Raw genomic sequence first — 21,788 nt, 5'->3', positions numbered from 1 at the left:
AATTTACTATTTTTGTTTAGTAATTAAACATAGAACTACAAAATGTTTGAGGTCAATTTTTAATATATATTTTTTATTATTTTTGTTATTTTTTTCTTCGTTATTATCACTTAGGTCCAATTTATTCACTCTCCATTATATTTAAAGGCCCCATTAAAAATAAAAAATCTGTCAAATCACATACAAATTTTAAAATTTCCCGTTTTTAATGGAGACTTTAAATTTAATGGAGTGTGAATAAATTGGGCCTTAGGGTCTTTGCTAAAACGAGACGTGAATAAGACTTTTCCTGGCAATGTTTCTCTTCATTCAAACATGGAAGGAAAATGCTCATGAAACGTTTCCCCCAGAATTTATTCAGCCATATCGTGAGTTTCGCGTGAACAAGACTCCACCTGGAAAAATTCAATTTCACTTTTCCCCTATTGTGAGATCCGGGCGAAAAATTGTTCACGTTCGGACATCTTTGTTTGTTTTAAATTTTTTTTCAGGTAATTTGCGAGGTGTTCGACAACTCTTATGTCACTTAAATTTTGGTGCCGAACAAGAAACTAGTTTAGCGGAACATGTAAATTCCCTTCGGTAGTTCCCTCATGATAGTTTTTGAAATTCCGGGCGAACAAAAATATTCCGGGTGGAAAACATTCCACGTGAAACTCACGATAGGGCTGTTTGGGTATCGGCAGTTAATTTGGCATTGGAATTTAACTTTAATTTCTTAAGATTTTTTGTTCCCTGGAAATAAATTTTTAAGAGAGATTCTCGATCTCAAAATGTAAAATTCACATAAACCGCGTTTCAAGAAACGGCTTTTAGTGTTTTACTCTGCTGTGGGTTTCGTGTATATCGTGCCTTTTCCGCTTATTTACCATAAAGGAAAAATAAAATTTTGAACAACATTTAATTGTTAAATACTGAGAACAAATAATAAGAAACAATTTGTTTTTTTTTTTTCTTTTTAATTTTAGCAACAATTGCTAATGAAAACATACAAATTTATATCGACTAGGGTGTTTTCATAAACGTCGGAAATCTGCGTTGGTACAATCGTCTTTCTGCTTTGCTGCATTAATGAACACACCAATTCTGCAGAATGTTTGCAGGCCTGCGTTAGTACAATTTTCAGCAGTCACTGCCCTTCAAGAAAACTGAGTTCAAAAAAGACACTCCGACCGAGAAAACCGGGGTTGCACTCACGCACTTGCAACTTTTTGTGTATGAACACAAAGTCGAAGGAGAAATCGTGGTGAAATACATATAAAATCGGCTCCGCGGTGATTATAATTTCCATACTAATTTCAGCCGCCTTCGGACCCGTTTCGTAGTCGAAGTCAGACTCAGCTCCGCCTGACGCGGAGCGGATTCGGACCGAGGTCGGACTCGTTTGCCTGAAGGGTGAGTGTTCATAAACGTCAGAAAAAAAGACCACAGAATTAGTTTTGTTTGATAAGCAAATAAATACTTCGTTTTTCAGTTCCCGAAAACATGTTTTTAATAGCACGGAAAATTTGTAAACCGTGTTATATTAGGGGGGCACAAAAAAAAAAAAATAAATACATATTATTTTCTTCTACTTTTAATAGCGGAATAAAAAAAAACAAGTGGTTCACACTTGAAACAAATTATTGAATGGAGAAAAATATTTTGAATGGTGTTTAAAAAGAAATTGTTTTGCGTTTGAAACAAAAAAATTAGTTTTACTGCACAAAAAGTTTTTTTGTTTGCTATACCAATATTAAATTCATATCAAATTAATTAAATCAATTTTGTTTGAAGAGTAAATTTAAAATATACTATGTTTCTGAGCCCCTTAATGCGAAAATGCATGCTCATTTCTCATTTATATTTCATAAACCATGTCCTACAAACTTTCTCTGTAGTGAAAATTATTTTTTTTCAAAATTAAAAAAAATAATTTTGAGCCACCCTAATGTATATTTTTTTTCTTCCATAATTTGGTCAAAATAATATCCACGTTTAATTTTTTCGAATTCCACAGGAAACTGTAGAAGTTAACATTTTTTAGAGCCACCCTAACACGGAAAAAAGCAATTTAAACTCGTATCAAAAAACACGATTTAGAAATTTTCTGCATCATTAAAATCAAAATTTTTCTAAAAACGAATTAAGAAACATTTTTTGCACCACTCTAATAATTAATATGTTTGCTTTTCATTTTTATTTTACAATATTTACATTTATTTACAATAATAACATCGAATCAAAAGCCAAATAAACTTCTTCGCGAGATCTGCAGTCATAAAATTTTGGCTGCGCAATCTGCCCGACGTTGGACTAAGTTAGTCCGATCGCAGATCTGACTTTATGAACACGACTAACGCAGGCCTAAGTTAGGCATACGTTTATGAAAACACACATGCTTAGATTTAAAAAACAAAACAAATGTTACAAGTACATTTTTTTAAGTAATAAAATAATAAGAATTTCATAAAATCCAGAACTAATTTGGAAATAATGGTTTTGAACGAAATTCCCTTTATTTGTTTGGGATTCAAAATAATTAACAAAAAAACTCTGTCGGCATCATCGCACAGTGGGGCAGAAGTAGTGGTTTCGTGCGATAAATTATTTTGAAAAGTCGTAAGTAATTTTTTTGTGTTTCAAAGCATAGTACGCAGCTGAAGGGAAAAATATTTTTTAATCAAGAAATAAATTAATTAAAAATGAAAAAAACCGGCATCACAATTCTTTGAATGAAGAAAAATGTCCAGTATAATAAAAAATAAATGACAAATGAAAGAAAATCCCAATTTTTTCCCTAGAGCTGCCTACTGAAAAACAAAAATCAAATTTATCTTTTCGTTCTAGATTTCGTTGTACTATTTTTGTATCGAAAATTTCGTTTTGCTAGGGTCAAAGCTTTATGGTGGAAAAAACAATCAATTATTTTTTATTTTATACTGAAAAATGTTGATTTTGATAACTATAGCGTTTCATTGGGCAGAATTATTTGATTATTTGTTTGATTATGCCTGGTTCGCAGACTGACCTAATTTTAGCCGAGATAAAATTCCCATATTAGTTATCGATAATTTGAATGGGATAAATTTTGGCTCGGCTAAAATTTGTCGATAATTTGTATGGAAGTTAAAATTTATCTCGATCTGCGTACTAGGCTTATAATCAATTTTGCAAATCTAAATTTTTCGAAAGATTCTCCATGCACTAACACCAATACAATTTTCATCCATCAGTTTGATCAGTGTGGTTTATGGTGTACTTATCTTAATTCGATTGTGTTTAAAATAAAATAAATACATAATTCTTATTCAAATAAAAAAAAAAATTGTTTCTATTTTTTTTTCTTAAAGCCTGGTACGCAGATCGAGCTAAATTTTAGCTCCCATACAAATTATCGAAAAAATTTAGCCGAGCTAAATAGAAATATCTATTTTCCAATGAAAAACCCCATTAGATGGAGGCACCCTGTTGTCATATCTTTATGCCACAAAAAAATATCTGGGAAGAAATCGTCAAACATGCTTGACAAACAAAGATTGTGAACGCATTTGAATCGTCATGCTTGTCAAACAAATTTGACCATGTGAACCCCGTCTAAAAACAGTCCCCCTTTTTTTAAACATTTTTGTCAGCAGAGGCTTCTTTATTCTATTTGCACAGTATGTACATATGTAAATAAAGTTGATGACCTACCTTTTCGGACTTTGTCTGACTAGGCTCCGCTACAAACATAGACAACAACATCAGCGCTGAAATCAAACGGAGAATTACTTTTGCTACTTTGGTTTGAGAAGGCAATTGACCAGCAAAGCCCTCTCTCGAGCAACTAAGGTGTCCTTATATAAAATCATTATCATCCCAGTCCTGCTATATGGTGCAGAAGCATGGAATTTAGCGAAGGCGGATGAGAACATTTTGGATTCTTTCGAGAGAAAAGTTCTTCGGGCGATTATTATTCATGTGTGCATTGATGGTGATTGGAGAAGAAGATACAACAACGAATTGTACGGGTTGTACAATGATACTAACCTAGCCAAGAGAGTAAAAGTGCAGCGCCTGAGAGGGTTATGTCATGCAAAGCGCATGGACAACAATGCTCCGGCCCGGAAAGTTTTCGACCCCAACCTAGAGGTTTAAAGCAGAGAAAGAACTCGTCTGAGGTAGAGCAACCAAGTGGAGGCGGATCTCAATCAACTTGGCGTGCGAAACTGGAATCGGCGAAGTAAGGATCGGCTTGGCTGGAGAAGCTCGTTGGTAGAGGCCCAAATCCACAATGGATTGCAGCCGCCTTATGGAGCTGGCCTCCCTAAGTAAGACCTACATTTCAATTATTTTGGATTTTATTTTAAGGAACTTCAAACTCATGACTAAAACCAACCGTGAGTATTCTTAACACTATAAGAAGCCCAAAAGCTAAATAATAACAACAAATTGATCATTAAAAAAAAAAAAAAAAAAAAAAAAACAAATTGAACTTGAAAATTGTATGAAAAATTAAAATTTTTCTTTTAGTTTTTTTGAAAAGTCACTGCTCATTTATCATACATGTACAGAAAGCACTCATAACTAATAAAAAAAAAATAAACTGAAAAGAAAAAAAAAATTAGAAATAAAAGCTCAACTTAAAAATTTTATAACTTGAATTTTCCGAGAAGAACTTTAATTTAAGCTTTTATATAGATGCAGTTTTTCTTATTCTTATTTTGTTTATATTTTTAAATATAACTTAATGACAAATAATAAACTATTTTATGAAAAACATTGGACTTTGTATTTTGCCGTGTAGAGCTTTTCTTTCAGTTTAGAGAGCATTTTGGATGTTGGATTTCCACTTATGATTGCTCCATCACCAGCAAAGAAAAACGCGATAAAGAGCAAAGGATTCAGGATGCTCCCTTGGAGCACACCAACTTTGATTGGGAATCCTTCGGTGAATCCTACCTTCCTTTCTACATGCTCGTACATGTTCCAGACCATCTGCACGTAGGTGTCTTAAGAAAACCCATATCAGATATTGTACATATATAGTTGTCTATTGAAACTGCCACAATATACAAATCCCTTGAGCAACACGATGTTTTCCATTCCGGGGGGGGGATTACGTAATACGGAACGAGCGGCAAGTAAACGATACTAAAGTAAACGATAAGCACGACAAAGAACAATTACATATGTAAAACGAGGAAGTCAGAAGCCCAATCTAAACCGATACAAAATATTTTTTTGAGACTCGTGCATTCTAACGACAGACTCAACGATACTATGACAGCTAAACTAAAGTCAAACGATAGGCAAATGGCAGTAGCAAAGATTAACAAAACGAGTATAGTTTAAATAAAACGATTATCTTAAGAGCCCCGCACACTACAGACTTTCTATCGGCCGATAGTTTAGCCGGGTTGGGCTCCTAGTGTGCACACAGGCAGCCGGCTAAATAGTCCGCTAGATAGGAAATATTTTAGTTTGAAGGCAATAGTGAAGCAAAACAAACTTTATTTTTCAATCAAACAAACTTTTTGATCGGCCGATACTTAGTGCCGGTTTGTTCATAGTCGATTAACTTTTAATCAAGGATTATTCCATACAAAAATCCTTGATTAAAAGATAATCGAGTGTCAACAAACCGGCCCTTAATCGTTGTAGTGTGCGCACTTTCATACATTTTCATACTGATTAAGAAACTGACAAAACTATCGATAAAAAGTTTGTAGTGTGCGGGGGCTCTAATACATAATTGCATTTGAACGATAACGAAGTAGGTTCAACGATAATCGTTTAACATTCGTTTAGCGATCTTCAGGGACTGTATCTTCATGTGTCCTCCATCGCTTCATGTGTCCTCCATCGCTTCATGTGTCCTCCATCCTCCTCTGGAATGAAAATCGTGAGCTATCTAGACCCGATGTATCCTATGTTTTTCCAGAATTCAAAAGATATTTCGTCTGGATTTTTTCATTGCATACTCGGCCCTAGAGAGGTATCCGTGGAAGCGGAAACCTATCCGATTTCATACGAATCGGAGAGTTTTTACCTGTCGAAAGCACACCTCGAAGCAAAATTCTTATGAAATCGGAGAATTTTCCGCTCCAACGGATAGCTCGCTAGGTTTGGCTGCTGGAAAGTATAGGTAAAGGACGAAATAATGTGCCCTATCGTAAATTACCACGGAAATTGGACCAAACAAGACTTGATCTCCCTTATTTCAAACGTCCAACAAAAATTATCTCTCAAAGCCGGATTTTTTTTTTTTTTTGGAAAGTGGGAAGAAAACCACTTAGCTGTGTTTATTTGGATAATATGAATCCTTTTTGTAAAGGTCGCTAGGTTTGGCTACTGGAATCTAGTGAATCTCCAGGATCAAGCAAGACTTGATCTTGACTTCAAACGTCCAACAGAAATGATCTCTGAAAGCACTTTTTTTTTTGGAAAGTGGGACAAAACCACTTAGCTGTGTTTATTTGGATAATATGATTTTTTTTAAGGACAAGTTATATAATATACAATAAATTCAAAAGTGAGTAAAGAACAAAATATTTATTTCATTTTTATAATTGTGATTTAACATGATCACCGTTCTCATACATCGTTTTCCGTTCTAATTCATTTTTTCGTTCTGAATTCAGCAGTCTAAGAAATTAGCAGCCATTAATAATTCCAAAGCAATTTCTGGTGCTATCGGGAACTCTGGAATCTCAGTCGAGCTATTTGTGTATCTTACTTTATAAGTAAAATACATGCAAACTTTTTGTAGCACATGGGAAGGTATCTCTCGAAAATGAACTTCATTTGCTTCGTTTTCAGCAAATTGTCCTGGCCCAGATAACATTGCCTTTATTGTTCCTGAAGTAAGTGCATGTTCTCGTTTTACAATAAATTCATGGCCATCGGACGATATGAGTTTCACATACATTGCATCTGGACCTTCGCATCCACCATAAACTCTGTCGCTACGTTGATCTTCCATGTCGGTAATTATTTATACTTTTTGTACAAAGGGGTAGATGTAGCTGTGTTTTGTTCTTTTATTGTATTTTACTGGAATTTCTGCCACAAAAATTGTAATTATTTTCAAGTTTAGTGTCGACCTACCAAATTATCAAAACACTGAAATTTATTTGCTTGACAAGTAAATTGGAGTGTCATGTCATGGCTGTCGTTTGACAGCATTGCATGAGTTCTAGATCTTTATGTGAAGTGTCTTTGGTTAATCTGTGTTCACACAAATTGGTGGGTTTACACTATCCAACTTACCCACAGTACACATAAAAAGGTAATATATTCCGAACTGACATTGGTCAGCTACACATTCTTAATTGTTTAAAATACCGACGAAAAACGCACAAAAACCGATAAACCACGCACACCACTAATTTTTAAACAATAGGGGTATTCACGATCTGGTGCAACAGGCCTAGTAAAAATGTAAAATTTTATTTTTTTACAATAGATCGTGAACGCCTCTCTTCTTATCTATAGTAAATATTAGGTGTGTTTTTTATTACAACCGGTCTTAGCTAGACAAAAAAAAACGCAGTCTGGGCTAACCCAGCAAACGTAGAACTACAGAAAAAACCGACGAAATATGTACGTCAAAGAAGTACTTCTTTTCCACTGAAAAAAGATAGGAGCTCGGGAAAAAACTCAGTTATATACTTTCTGTATATAAGAATACGTGAAGCATCTATCTCTTTCTTGCATGCAAGATGAAATGAATTTCCCCTCCTATAAAAGTACAGACAAGTGTACTTCAAAACTACATCAGCGAAGCACATCTGGAAGTGCTTCTGATGTACATTTTCCAGTACTTTTTTAGCTACAGAAAAACTACTGAAACTCCATATGGCTCCTTGAATCTAGAAGTACGTAATTAAGTGGTGAAATATGTACGTAAGAGAAGCAGTAAATCTAAACCTTTTGAAACTACACATGAAATTACAAATAAACTCTGAAGTTAAAACTTTGGTTAGAGATTTAGATTTATTCAGTCGAATTATATATCAAAACATGAACGTCTTGTGAGACACTTTACTTCAGACTTCTATGAGGAATGTTGGCGTTGAATTTCTCTTAAATCTTACATCTACGTCAGGAATTTTGGAAATTCTTTTTCACTAAACGAAGGAGAGTCGCTTCATGCACACAACTGTTGAGGGGAACAAAATGCTTTCCTAGCAATGTATTTGTAATACGAACTTGCACATCTTGATTGCCACTCGAACGGACTGCATCCAATACTGTGGCGAGCAAGGAGTCTCTGACGTCATTTTTATACTCGACATTATTGTTGAATGTTGGTTTTGTCTAGGATTAGAGCGAACACATCAACAAGTGGTAGGAGGGTGCAGACCTGAGAAAAAAAAAATAGTACCATCAGCTTCACAAAGAGCAGAAGGGAATCTCTTTAACTTACACTACAAGTCTGTGAAATGTGGATCACACTCAAGTATTGTAGTCTATACTAAACATTAGATTCGTTTCACTCGTTCTGGATGGCGTGGAGGAAAATTTCGAACTGTAAACTCAGTCATTGATGTCTGGAATTGATCTCCACTAGAAGACAGAAAAATCAACAATTATATAATTTATTAATTTTAAAATAAGCATACCTTTATTTTCCAAATCCATTGGTGGTGGTTTTGTATCATTTTTTTTATTTTAATTTTTCTAAATGCACAAGGCTAAGGTTGTGCATTTTGATGATGGAAAGAAATGGTGGTGGAATTTTTGTGGCGTGCCGAAGAATTTGTGCTACTACACATTGTGTATTGAAAATAATTTTCACAAATAACACTGATTAAGACGATATTTATTTTTTCAAATTAAATTGTTTTATTTTGGAGCACAGAAATTTTTTTTTTTGCTTAGCTAATGTTGCTGTGGCTATCAAGGTTTCACTAGAAATGCAGGAAAATGGCGAGCCACCATTACAAAAGAGAGAAAACCTTGAGCATTGCATACATCGCACTCTTTTCCTCCCATTTACCAATGAGTTTATTTTTTTCAGGAGAAACAAAACTACAATATTTTGAGGGGAGAGGTTTTGGTAAATAAGGAAACACATACATCTACAAAGTAAAGACTTTGTTGGTGGTTGTAATTTCCCCTAAACTACTGAGGTTTGGTTTGCAGGGAAGCAATTTACATGTTAAATACAACAACACCTTAGCCCCTTGGGCTTAGTTGTTTAGCCCGGAGATTTTTCTGGGCTTAACTTTTTGAAGAGTTTTAAATCTGTGCTACCAAACTAATTTTTTCATTAATTGTTTAGAATTTGTTTAAAAACGTGAAAACTCACGTTTGGAAGGATAAAATGTATTAAAATAGTTTTGCTAGCATACATTTTTGTATCTTTTTGTAAAACATACATGAAAAATACAAAAAAATGACTAAAGCGCAAAATATGACAATTCTAAATTTTTGTTGTGTCTGCTGTTTTCGGAACATTCAATATACAGTGCTGCCAAGATTTCAGGTTAAGCCCCGAGGCGTTTTTTTTGTCCAGTTAAGACCGGTGGTAATAAAAAACACACCTATTGAAGCATGAATGATGTTTTTTTTCCTCCACCGTTGCTACTTCTTTTTTTTCATTTTTTATAATTTAATTCTTTGTTTTGTTCGGGTTAATTAATTTTCACTAATTATTTTACATCAAAAGAAACTAAATTACGGGACATAAGTAGCGACAACCATTATAAACAGAATAAAAAAGACAAACTGTTTATCATGGGCGACGCGACGGTGAGCTGCCATCTGTTAAAAATAATTTTACTTCATTGTATTTTTATTTTGCAATAGGGTTAGGGTATAGCAAAAGTGCAAGACCATTGTAAAATTCCAATCCATATATTTTGTTGTTGTAGTGTTGTAAGATTTTACACTTTTGCACTTTTGCAATGATACTAGACCAGTTGCATCGGATCGTGAATACCCCTAATTATTTACCATTTTCCGCGATGAAACACGAAGAAAATTTGTTATTTTTCAATTTATAATATTTTTAAATGACATTTTATAAATTAAAACAAAAACAAATTTCCTGTTTACTGCGATTGAAATATAAAAATTAAAGGCCGACCTGACAGATTGGTGCCCATTTTTGACAAACAAATTTTGACAACGTTCGGAATATATTACCTTATTATGTGTACTGTCCAACTTACCGGCTTTGGATGATTTTTTGCGTTTACACACGTAACAGTAGCTTCCGACTCCATCCGCCAATTATGGTTCTGGCCTGGTACGCTGCTCGCGCCAAATTTTAGCCAAGATAATATTCCCATACAAGTTATCGATAATTTGTAGGGGATCCATTTTAGCTCGGCTAAAATTTTTCGATAAATTGTATGGGAGCTTAAATTTAGCGCGAGCAGCGTACCAGGCTCTAAGAAAGACAAAATAAAAGACAGAGAAAGAAAACTGAGAAATGAATCAGAGGAATTTTCGTCTCAAAAACCTCGGAACAAAAAGAGCGCTTGGCAGAGATTTTTTATCTTTTTCTCTTTGCTTCTAAAGCCTGGTACGCAGCTCGCGCTAAATTTTAGCTCCCATACAAATTATCGAAAAATTTTATCTGAGCTAAAATAGATCCCATACAAATTATCGATAACTTGTTTGGGAATTTTATCTCGGCTAAAATTTAGCGCGAGCAGCGTACCAGGCTTAAAGCCTGGTACGCTGCTCGCGCTAAATTTTAGCTGAGATAAAATTCCCATACAAGTTATCGATAACTTGTATGGGATCCATTTTATCTCGGCTAAAAATTTTCGATAATTTGTATGGGAGCTAAAATTTAGCGCGAGCAGCGTACCAGGCTTAAAGCCTGGTACGCTGGCTGCTCGCGCTAAATTTTAGCCAAGATAAAATTCCCATACAAGTTATCGATAATTTGTATGGGACTCATTTTAGCTCGGCTAAAATTTTTCGATGATTTGTAGGGAGCTAAAATTTAGTGCGAGCTGCTCGAAAAAAATATCGATATTTTCAATGCATCACTTTACCACCACTAGTCCAAATCTCCATTTTGATTTCAGACATATCATTGTATATAGAATCTAGTTTCTATATACAAGGGACATATCGAAAGGTTTGCTTGCTTCAAACAAGTCGTGTGGAGTATTTTAAAAGGAAGGGACGAGCAATTCAACAACATTTTTCGCTTTATTAAAATAAAATTATTTTCTTTAAATTAAATTAAATCAAACAAGTAAGTAATATTAACAAATTTCAATTATTTTGTATTTTCAATTAAATTGAAGTACTACTTCTTTAATAATGATCCCACTGTGTATAAAATATTTTCCTCCATTTTATTTTTAATGGTGATAAGATAAATATCGATTTTTTTTTTTTGTTAAATGGAATTGAATAACAAATTTATTGTTTTTAACCAAAAGAAAAGTCTTTTTTATCTTGAGTTTTTGTTTTTTACAACCCAATATGTTAGAATTTGATTGCTCCACCACAAATGGTGCAAAAAAACAATTACACCTAGCCTCTATTTCTAATGCCACCTCCCACTCCCACATACTATATATTTGCTTCAAACTTACGAGTGACCAGCATTGTAGGGTTCACTGAGTTGACCTCAGGAAGACGCAGCAGGTCTCCCGGTTTTGTTTGGTTACATCTAATGTCAACCATTGTATACATATTATGTATTTCCATAGTTCTATGTATCATGAAGTGAAACGATCTTAGGAACTCTATAGACCAGTGCCAATCCGGTTTTCAGAAGGCAAAAGTTGAACAAATTATTAGCAGCATAAGGGTGGTGGAAAAATTTAGGATAAATGGTATATGAAAGGGGAAAAATAAATTGCCCACAAAAAAATTGTGGAAAGGGGGTGGGTGGGCGAAAAAGTGGGGTGGGTGTCAAAAATCATGGTTTTTTACGATTTCTGTCAAAATTAGACGTCCTCTCGAAAAAAGTCAAATGCAAAAGTTGTAGGTAGTATAAATGTCTACAACTTTTACTCAAACAATTTTTACTTGCGATATAGGTACTATATATCAAGTTATGCATTCGTACAAAAAAAAAAAGTTGAGATAACATTTTTCCATGACATTACGATGGTAGACAATGCCAAAAAAGTGGGTCCCGGAAGTCCGTCTGTCTGTCTGTCTGTCTGTCAGTCTGTCAGTCTGTCAGTCTGTCTGTCTGTCTGTATAAGGAGCTACAGCCTAAACGGATGAACCGATTGATGTCAAACCTGGTATGCAGCGTTATTTGGCGACTCTCCAGAGGGGTTTTTGGAATTAATTTTTTTGGACCAAAAATAACGGTACTTGTCATATACCGATTTTAGTAAAATTAAAATATCTCAAAAACGGCTCCAACGATTTTGTTTAAAAAATTCAAGTGTTAGTTTTAAGTTAAGGTCTATCTTTTAATGAAAAAATTTTTTTTTGAAAATCATTATTAACGGTACCTGCCATAGAACCGTTTTTTTCAAATCCGATTATCTCCAAAACTGCTTATTCGATTTGAACGAAACTTTTTGTGAAGAAGCATTTATATAATTTAAATATAAGCCAAAAATAAAATTTTGAAAAAAATAATTTTTGGATTTTTAAAAAAATTTTGAAAATTTTTTTTTGAAAAATCAAATTTTCGAAAACGGGACATTGAATTTTTTTGAAATTTTGTTTTTAGATGTTGACTAGTAATTTCTACAAAATGGCATACCAATTTTATTTTTAAACTTTTTCTCCAAAAAATTATTTATAAAAAATTAGTTTTTTAAAAAACGGCTCTAACGATTTTGAAAATTTTTTTTCTAAAAATGCATGTTAATATATCAATCAAAACTGCATACTTGTTTTGGAGGGCAATTTAATTTCAGATTTTATTTAATTTTTTTTTTAAAAAACGATTTTTTTTTTTTCCAAATTTCTACATAAAAAGTCTTAAAAATTTAAGCAACTTTAACTCTAAGAGCAAGTTCGTGCGACCCCAGTCGTGCATTTTATTTTCTATAACCTCAAAAATATTGGAAAAAATGCAAAAATACGATTTTTTGATTTTTTTTTATCTTTTACAAAAATGGTTGGATTTTAACAAAACTTGGTTAAAAATTACTTTGTTATGTTTTCTATCTATTAAAAATGTTTTTTGAGCAAAAAGTTAATTTTTGACGAATTTAATTTGAAAAAATAGCTACATTTTGAAATCAAAAAAGTTACCGAAAAAATTTTTGATTTTTGAAAAGTTTGGAATGCAATTATTTAGCTTAAAATCGTTTTTTAAAGATTATGTCGAAAAACTATACGTTTGTTTTAGAAAATATTGAGAAAAATTGAAAAAAAAAACAAATAAACGAATATTGGCGAAAAATAATTTTCCATAGAAACCAAATTATACTTTTCTAATGGTCATTGACCTTTTTAATTTGAATCAAGCACTAGAATAGCTCTAACGTGCAAAGTTTTTGAGATATTGAATTTTGAACGTCCCAAACACTATTTTTCTGATTTTTGGCGTGGTAATATGTCAAAAACGTGATGTGATAGAATTTTTCTGACTTCTGATTCGAGCACAGCGCACAGAAAACCATTAGAAAAACATACTTTGATTTCTATAAAAAAAAACTTTTTGACTAGTGAAATCGAACAGGGTAGAAAAAATCGAATGCCTTTTTTTCAATATTTTTGAGGTTATAGAAAAAAATTGTTTGAGTAAAAGTTGTAGACATTTATACTACCTACAACTTTTGCATTTGACTTTTTTCGATAGGACGTCTAATTTTGACAGAAATCGTAAAAAACCATAATTTTTGACACCCACCCCACTTTTTCGCCCACCACCCCCTTTCCACCAATTTTTTTGTGGGCAATTTATTTTTCCCTTTTCATATACCATTTATTCTAAATTTTCCCACCACCCATATGCTGCTAATAATTTTTTTATTTTCAAAAATTATTGGCACTGGTCTACTAGTGGTGACTTGAAAAAGCAGAATTTGTACGAAAAAAACGCACTGAGCGCCACCTCAAAAAAGTGGCGACACGAACTAATACTAAATTCGACTTCATGATAGTACTATAGAAATATATACACTAGGGTGGGTCAAAAAAATCGAAATTTTTTTTTTTGATTTGGTACTCCGAAAAATCGATTGCTAGACCCCTCTAGAATATACTTACCAAATATGAGCTCTTTATATTAATGGGAAGGTCCTCCGCTTTGCTGTATTTATTTATTTTATATATTTTTTTATTAATTGACTTTTTAGCAAATTTCTTTTCATATTCTTGTAGGAAATTGAACGCTCTACAAAAAAGGCCTTATACACTTTTTTCGTTTATCTAACCGTTGAATAGATATTTGAGGTCCAAAAATCGAGAAAATCTTTAAAAATTCGTTTTTTGTTCTTAATTTTGTAACAAATTGAAAAGTAATGATCAAACGCGCAAGACATATTCTTTTTGAAAATTGATTGCTCCACAAAAAAGGTCTTATTAACTTTTTTCATTAATCTAACCATTCTAAAGATATTCGAGGTCAAAGTTAAAAAAAAATATAAAAACATTTTATATTTTTAAAAAATTTCTAATTCACTGAAACTTCATTATTTTCAAATTAGCAAGATATTTTCTTGTAGGGGCTTAAACGTTCTACAAAAAATTCCTTGGAATGAAATTGATTGTTTAACCGTTTAGAAGATATCCAAATCGCAATGCATACGGGTCATAAGAAAACTATTGAAATCAGTGAGCATTGGTTTGGATACGAATATCTTCTAAACGGTTAAAGCAATCAATTTCATTCCAAGGAATTTTTTGTAGAACGTTTAAGCCCCTACAAGAATATATCTTGCTAATTTGAAAATAATGAAGTTTCAGTGAATTAGAAATTTTAAAAAAATATAAAATGTTTTTATATTTTTTTTTTAACTTTGACCTCGAATATCTTTAGAATGGTTAGATTAATGAAAAAAGTAAATAAGACCTTTTTTGTGGAGCAATCAATTTTCAACAAAAATATGTCTTGCGCGTTTGATCATTATAATTTTTCAATTTGTTACAAAATTAAGAACAAAAAACGAATTTTTAAAGATTTTCTCGATTTTTTGACCTCAAATATCTATTCAACGGTTAGATAAACGAAAAAAGTGTATAAGGCCTTTTTTGTAGAGCGTTCAATTTCCTACAAGAATATGAAAAGAAATTTGCTAAAAAGTCAATTAATGAAAAAATTATTTATTTTTAGTAAAAGCTTGATGTAAAAATGAAAAATTGCAAAGCGGAGGACCTTCCCATTAATCTAAAAAGCTCATATTTGGTGTGTATATTCTAGTGGGGTCTAGCAATCGATTTTTCGGAGTACCAATTCAAAAAAAAGAATTTCGATTTTTTTGACCCACCCTAATATACACAATGATGCCAAGGCCAACGCTGTTGTCATTCTATTCGCTTGCACCACAATTTTGCAAGCCCACATTCTCCTTAGTTTTTGGTCATGTGGACATGCTATGTTTATTGTCGTCCGTCTTCATTGCTTTGGGAGAGCCTCTATCAAGACACAGGATATTATATACTGTCCGCTAAACCGGAAAGTCAGGGAACACAATTTTGGTCAGGAAATTCGGAAAGCGGTCAGGGATTTTTTGTGTTCATTTTTATAAATATTCGCTGGAAGAAAAATACTCCTAGAAGCTGTAAACAAATCTAAAGAATATGTTATATCGTCGCTGTAGTTCTAATACCTCGTAACCCAGAAAAGTCTATTTTTCAGCAGAGCCAAAAAACAAAGTATGAAATGTATGGGAATCAATACAAATGATCTGGTTTTGATTAAGCGTAGCTCTGACAATATCGATGTTAGGCAAACAGGGTCTTTTCTATTACATCGGGTTTTTTTCAAAAATATAATTGCATCATTAGTCCAAAATGACTTTTTGTGGGTTACGAGGTATTAGAACTACAGCGACGATATGCTTCGATGAAGTACATACAGTAGCGAGCAAAAAAAATGCAAACAATAAAAACATTTGCATTTCTTTGCTCGTCTAAAAACGCATATTTAGGTAGACTTCTGACCAAATAATGGTTTTGGAGTAAAATACTGCACAAATTGACACTATTTAATGAAAATAAAACAGTTTCAATATGCCAAATTTGTTAACTTAGTTCTTGTCAAAAACTCTTTAAACCTCTTTCGTTTGCATTTTTTTTGCTCGCTACTGTATACTTAATACAGTAGCTCAAATAGGACAACTAGATTTCGTTACTTCGATGAAACGAAAGGCATGATCTGTAATTGGTATTTAGAGAGCAAATCTGTGGGTTTTGTAAAGTCCAAAGATAATTTAAAAGACTTCGAACGGATTTCGGTTTTTAAACAAATATAAACTTCTTCAAGTGTCTATGGATGGGCCAAATGTTGATTTGTCAAGCAAGAGTTGAAAGAGACGGACCCAGATGCCATGCAATTCCTTGAGATGTATGTGGTCTTCATGTTGTTATGGTTCCATTAAAGGCCCAACTATATAGGGCATTTCTCATCCCAGAACCTATGCTTTTTGCCGAGGCGAAGGCGGGCAAGTTTATGTCTCGGCAAGACCGCCGATTTTCACCATTTACCTTCGTAGGAATGGGCTTAATCCACCTCCATTATTTAGTGCACTCAACATACTCTCACTTCCAATTTCATTTTGTCGAAAATTTCTCTTGCTGTCAAATTCTCACGAAAAATAATTCATTTTTTGTCACTTTTGGCTCTCTCTTCGACCAAAGTCTTCCTCCCTGATCTTTTTAGTTAACCATACATGTCACCTTTGTAAATTAAATTATCAAATACACAATTTTACCTTTCTAATCCTCCAGTTTTTCCCATTCACACAAGCCCTATTCATGGTAGGCTTCGATTTTGCCCATTTCTGCCTGGATCAAGGGTTTTTCAAGCCTTATTTTAAAATAACCGAACAATTTTACTTATGAAATGGTCATAATGGGTTTAAATTCATTTTCTAACTGTTTTGCTTACTTTTGTTTACATTTGATCTCGCTAAACCTCACTTTTAGTGCAAAAATCAGATGTGTCCTTATAATTATTTCGCTCCAGACCCGGAAAAAATAACTGTATTATTGTATTCTAATGAATTAAATAAAAACAAATGGTGGGAAACAATCCCCCATATACATGTCTCCTTATTCATGAAAGAAATAAAAAAAATATCCTTTACATATCTTGAGACGAATCAAATAAATTTGTCCTTATAATTATTTCGCGGAGTGTATAGTTGGGCCTTAAGACTGGATTCGCAAGTGTTTTTTATTAAGACCTTCATATTTTTTTAAGACTTGTTTATTACGTTATCGAAGACAATCTTGCAAGGAGAAGTTTGGTTGCGGGGTTAGATGGTTGGAGAACAAAAAGTGTTTAGAGAGATGCATCAAAATATTCGATGAGCTCAAATATTTCTTCACTTTGCAAAAAGATCTTCGAAAAACACAGCCTGTTGAAAACCTCACACTTTTGTAAAGACGAGCTTTTGGAGTCCAAGCTTAGACTTTTACTTATGTGATGACTTACTTATACCTATTGATAAAAAATTTTCTATCACGCATAGTAAAAAAAAAATCAAAAATACAGTCTCCAAAATAGAAGTAAAAAGTCCGTTGAGGTATGATTTCGTAGCGAACTTATCGAGTTTAAATCCCAGAAATATTAAAAAAAAAAAACAATAATCGTACACAGATTAGATTTCAAGCAGAAACACAATCACACTTTGCCGTCGATTTCGACAACTGCCAAAAGTTGAACTATACGAAATCTGTGTAACCTCACACAATGACGCTTTTTCTACGTACGCTTTTTTTGACAAACGTAAGGAAACGTAAGGAAGCGAGGAAAAGTTCAAAAAGGCTGAACTTTTGCTCGCTTTCTGACATTTATCAGATATAGTTACAGTGACCCACATAATTATTGGGCCAAATGTGAATAAAAAAAATAAATTATTCCAATACTAGGTGTGCTTTTTTGTTTCTCTATATAAATTTTGAACAAAAAACGACATCGAGATATTTTAAATCAAAACAATTTACGTATTAAAAATAACAATAATTTAATGATATGGTAGACTGAGTTTTATTGTTAGTTCTCTTTAAAAGAGAATTTATTTTGATTGGTTTTGCTTTTATAACTATAGGATTGAAGAATAAACAAATTGTTATGTACCTATTTTTCAACCCATTATAATTCCTTCTTCATTTTTCCACATTTAAATCAAGATAAAGACTTGGTCTAATAATTTTGTGAGTGACTGTGATTTTTTTTATTTGACAGCACATTTTATGTTTCAATCAGCTGTTCAAAGTCAAAGTGACAGAATCGAGCTTTGAAGATTTCTCAACGTACCGCGACGACGCGTCTGGCAAAGCGTGATTGTGTTTCTGCTTTTCAAACCATGATCTTTGATTCTAATTATTATTTCAATTATATGAGCCAATGCAATCGGTAACAGATAGATATTTGAAAAATACAAGGTTTCCATTCAAATATGTACATTTCCTACCACTTAATACTATATATAGCCGTTGAAACAACAATATGTGTAGTAAGGAAACCATTATTTTACTTAATAGTATTATTATTTTTTGAATACTCACTATTTTTTTAGGAATTAATTAATTTTTTAACCTATAAAACCAATATTTTGCTGAGATTACTAATTAGAAAAAAGAAAGAAAATTCAAGAAAATAACATTTAACATATCTATGCAGAATGCCCAGACACCAATAAAGTCAAATACCTATTTTTATGTTTTAGAAACTTTCCAAAAATGAGAGATGGAACAGAAACAGCACACGTCGAAGAGGAAGGACACCCACCTCGTATGAATGACGTAGCAAAAAAGTTCATTGCCGATTGTATTGCTGAAAAGGAGCGACTACCAGAAGATTTTCCTATTGCGGCTATGCTAATTGATGAGGCTATCGATAGAGTTCACTCAACCGGTCGTGTTCCTGGCCGTGAATTGCATGCCGATGTCTTTAAACAAAAATTAACAAAAGTCACCCAAAAGGTTTTCGTTCCCACCAAACAATTCCCAAACTTCAATTTCCAAGGCAAAATTCTTGGACCAAAAGGAAATTCACTTCGAAATCTGCAGAAGGAAACTTTATGCAGAATTCTGGTTAAAGGTCGCAACTCAATGCGTAATGCTGAAAAGGAAGAAGAAATGCGTCAATCAGGCGATCCTCGACATGCTCACTTACACAAAGATTTGTATGTTGAAATTTCAACAGTCGCTACCCCCGCCGAAGCTCATGCTCGTGTAGCGTATGCTTTGGCAGAAATTCGTAAATATCTTATTCCCGATAGTAATGACGAAGTAAGTCAAAATCAAAGGAGAGAAATGTTAGCAGATCCGGAATTGTCAAAGAGAGCTCGAAAATCTTACGCTGATGATGGGTCAGTTACAATTATCATATTATTGAATTTTATTTTTTTTCTACATGCTAATACTAATTTTTTTCTTGTAGAGGGGCACATCATGACCAAGCGGCTTTGAGTATTTTGAAAAAAATAAATCTTTCAGCTCCGAAAGATACTGGTATGGAATATGAGGAAGCACCATGTATGTATACATCTTATCATTCTTTAAATGTTCTCTCTTATAAATGTGTGGTACTAGACCTTTTTTAACATTTAAATTAGAAACAAACTCAACTTGTAACAGTTCAAATTGGGCTTATTATACTGTCACTGTATATATCGTCGGTACAAAGCCAATCTGCATTTTTGGACATTTTCACTTTAATCTATCATTTAACTTGTTATCGGTCTCTCTATTCACTGCATCGACCCCAGTTCTCTTTATGTTACATAACTGCCTAATCAATCTCCGTTGTAAGAGTTTCTGTAAGTTTGCATGAGTTTTCAAAACTTAAAAGGCATTTTTTTTTTTTTTTTTTCAAAACTACAATTTTGCAGATTCATGGTTTTGGCTTTGTGCCCACGATAATGATGGCCTGGTTTTATAAACTTGTAAATAAGTTATATTAGCACATTTTTCATTTTTTCAGTCCTTAGGCCTCAGTTATAGCTATCAGTAAAATCCATCAGTAAAAATTGAAACATCAGGAATCTGAAATCTTTTACTGATGAGCGTTTATAGCAATCAGTAAATTTACATCATTAAATTAAATGTTTATTTGACATTCGCGCCTCAAGCAATTTTTTTACTGTTGATTTCATCAGTAATTTTTTTTAATGATGGCACCGGAACAGTAAAAAAATGGAACGCCATCAGTAAAACGAAATGGAATTTTTTTGGCATTCAGTCAGTTCAGTCAAATGAAATTTCATCAGTAAAATTTATAAAATGAATTTGTGTATAAAATTTAACACAAAATGCATAGATTCTTTTTGAAAAAAATAGTGGAAATTTGTTTTCATTTTATTTCATCAAAATTTTCCCCAAAATATAATATATATATATATTCAAAATAGCAAAACAAAATTTTTACTGATGGATTTTACTGATAGCTATAACTGAGCCCTTATTAAATGTTTTTATGTTCAAAATTTTGTGTACCTAAGACAAAGCAAAAGAAAATTTTACATAAAGATGATCAATTTGGAGTCTTTTAAATTATGACATCGCGTGATATAATGTTGATCACTTAGAGATCAAAACCAAAAACAATTGGTGGAACCCACACGAGAACTATTTTATTTTTCATGTTAAGGAATTTGATGAACTGCTTGGCTGTGTGTCCGAAAATGTTTGGTATGAATGAATATTTAATGCATGATTGAAACTGGTTTCAATTAATAAAGTAAGAAGTGTTCGTTTTATTTTGGCCATAGTTGTATAATGGTTCTTATAGTTAGGCCAAATAAACATAAAAAACTAAATATCAATCACACAAAACTTTTTTTTATTTATAAACTTAAAATTTATTTTGCTTTTTGGTTTACAGCAAGGTATGTTCCACAAAGACCACCTATGAAGAGATCTCTACAAGAAACACCACCTTATCTACGAAGAAATGAAGAAGGAGGGACCGAAAGGTTAGTTTGAGTATAACCAATATTTTTTATTTATTCTTTTTTAATTTTAATATTTTTTCAATTTAATTTTTTTTTTGTTTTAATTTTTTTTTTTTATTTTAATGTAATTCTTTTTGTGTTTTCAATTAATTTTATTAAATAAAGAGCAACCTACAGGGGTCCAAGTACAAGACCAGGAGGAAGTATTCTGAAAAAAGTTACTGGATTCGGAGGTCAGGTATATGATGAAGAAGAGGTTGGGGATGAAGAGCCGCCATATGAAGAAGAAGAATCAAATTACGATCGTGAGCCAAGTGAGTAGTTAAATAACTTTTTTATTTTTTTTTCTCTTCCTACATACTTTCTAAGTATGTGTCATTGCTAAACTTTTGGAGTTCAATTCAATATAAAAATAATTTAAAACAAAAATAATAACAGCCTATAAACTAATACTTAATCAAATCCCAAAAAAGAAGCATCTCAAAATCTGTTTATAGTTGAAAATTTGTAAACAATTTCCACTACGAATCCATTTTGCGATGCTTAATTTTGGGCTTTATTAATAAAGTTTTTCTAAAATAAAATATTTCTAATACTTGAATGATAACTAAATCCTTTATAATTAAATTGTAAACATAAATAAATAAATCAATCAAATCTTATAGTAGGAAATATGTCACAAAGACCAGGCCCCAAGAGATTTTCCCAAACACCACAATCTTCTATGAATAGAAGATACGAAAACCCAATAAAGCGTACACGATAAGCTCCAAACGCATTGCGTTATAATAAAGCAAATCTAACTAA

General features: G+C 32.6%; 3 protein-coding genes and 1 long non-coding RNA gene across 6 annotated transcripts in view; 2 read left to right on the top strand and 2 right to left on the bottom strand.

The window, feature by feature from the left end:
* The window catches only part of LOC129920024 (KH domain-containing, RNA-binding, signal transduction-associated protein 2), a 10,894-nt gene extending 6,447 nt beyond the window's left edge, over positions 1–4,447 (top strand). The window contains exon 7 of the transcript XR_008773167.1: positions 969–4,447. The gene's annotated coding sequence lies outside the window, so the exon portion shown is untranslated. The remainder of the gene's footprint in view (positions 1–968) is intronic.
* The window catches only part of LOC129920025 (KH domain-containing, RNA-binding, signal transduction-associated protein 3-like), a 21,928-nt gene extending 140 nt beyond the window's left edge, over positions 1–21,788 (top strand). Inside the window, exons 1-6 of one of the 3 annotated variants that reach the window (XM_056001181.1) lie at positions 11,030–11,185; positions 18,753–19,397; positions 19,469–19,563; positions 20,912–21,002; positions 21,159–21,295; positions 21,647–21,788. In XM_056001181.1, coding sequence (XP_055857156.1) covers positions 18,766–19,397; positions 19,469–19,563; positions 20,912–21,002; positions 21,159–21,295; positions 21,647–21,747 — 1,056 coding nt within the window. In that variant the 5' untranslated portion in view covers positions 11,030–11,185; positions 18,753–18,765 and the 3' untranslated portion in view covers positions 21,748–21,788. Of the gene's footprint in view, positions 1–11,029; positions 11,186–18,752; positions 19,398–19,468; positions 19,564–20,911; positions 21,003–21,146; positions 21,296–21,646 lie in introns of those variants that run through there. The other 2 variants (XM_056001178.1, XM_056001180.1) reach the window with 2 other exon arrangements.
* LOC129920026 (elongin-C) lies at positions 6,502–7,147 on the bottom strand. Its single transcript, XM_056001182.1, has one exon. The coding sequence runs from the start codon at positions 6,944–6,946 to the stop codon at positions 6,602–6,604; it is 345 nt and encodes a 114-aa protein (XP_055857157.1). The 5' UTR covers positions 6,947–7,147; the 3' UTR covers positions 6,502–6,601.
* LOC129920027 (uncharacterized) lies at positions 7,941–9,104 on the bottom strand. The gene is made up of 3 exons (XR_008773168.1): positions 8,589–9,104; positions 8,393–8,532; positions 7,941–8,329 (listed from the first exon to the last, which is right to left on the bottom strand). It is a non-coding gene; the product is annotated as an uncharacterized LOC129920027 (long non-coding RNA).

This window comes from Episyrphus balteatus, chromosome 4, assembly GCF_945859705.1.
Source record: "Episyrphus balteatus chromosome 4, idEpiBalt1.1, whole genome shotgun sequence".
Classification (NCBI taxonomy): Eukaryota; Metazoa; Arthropoda; class Insecta; order Diptera; family Syrphidae; genus Episyrphus; species Episyrphus balteatus.
This window is presented reverse-complemented; position numbering and strand designations above follow the sequence as displayed.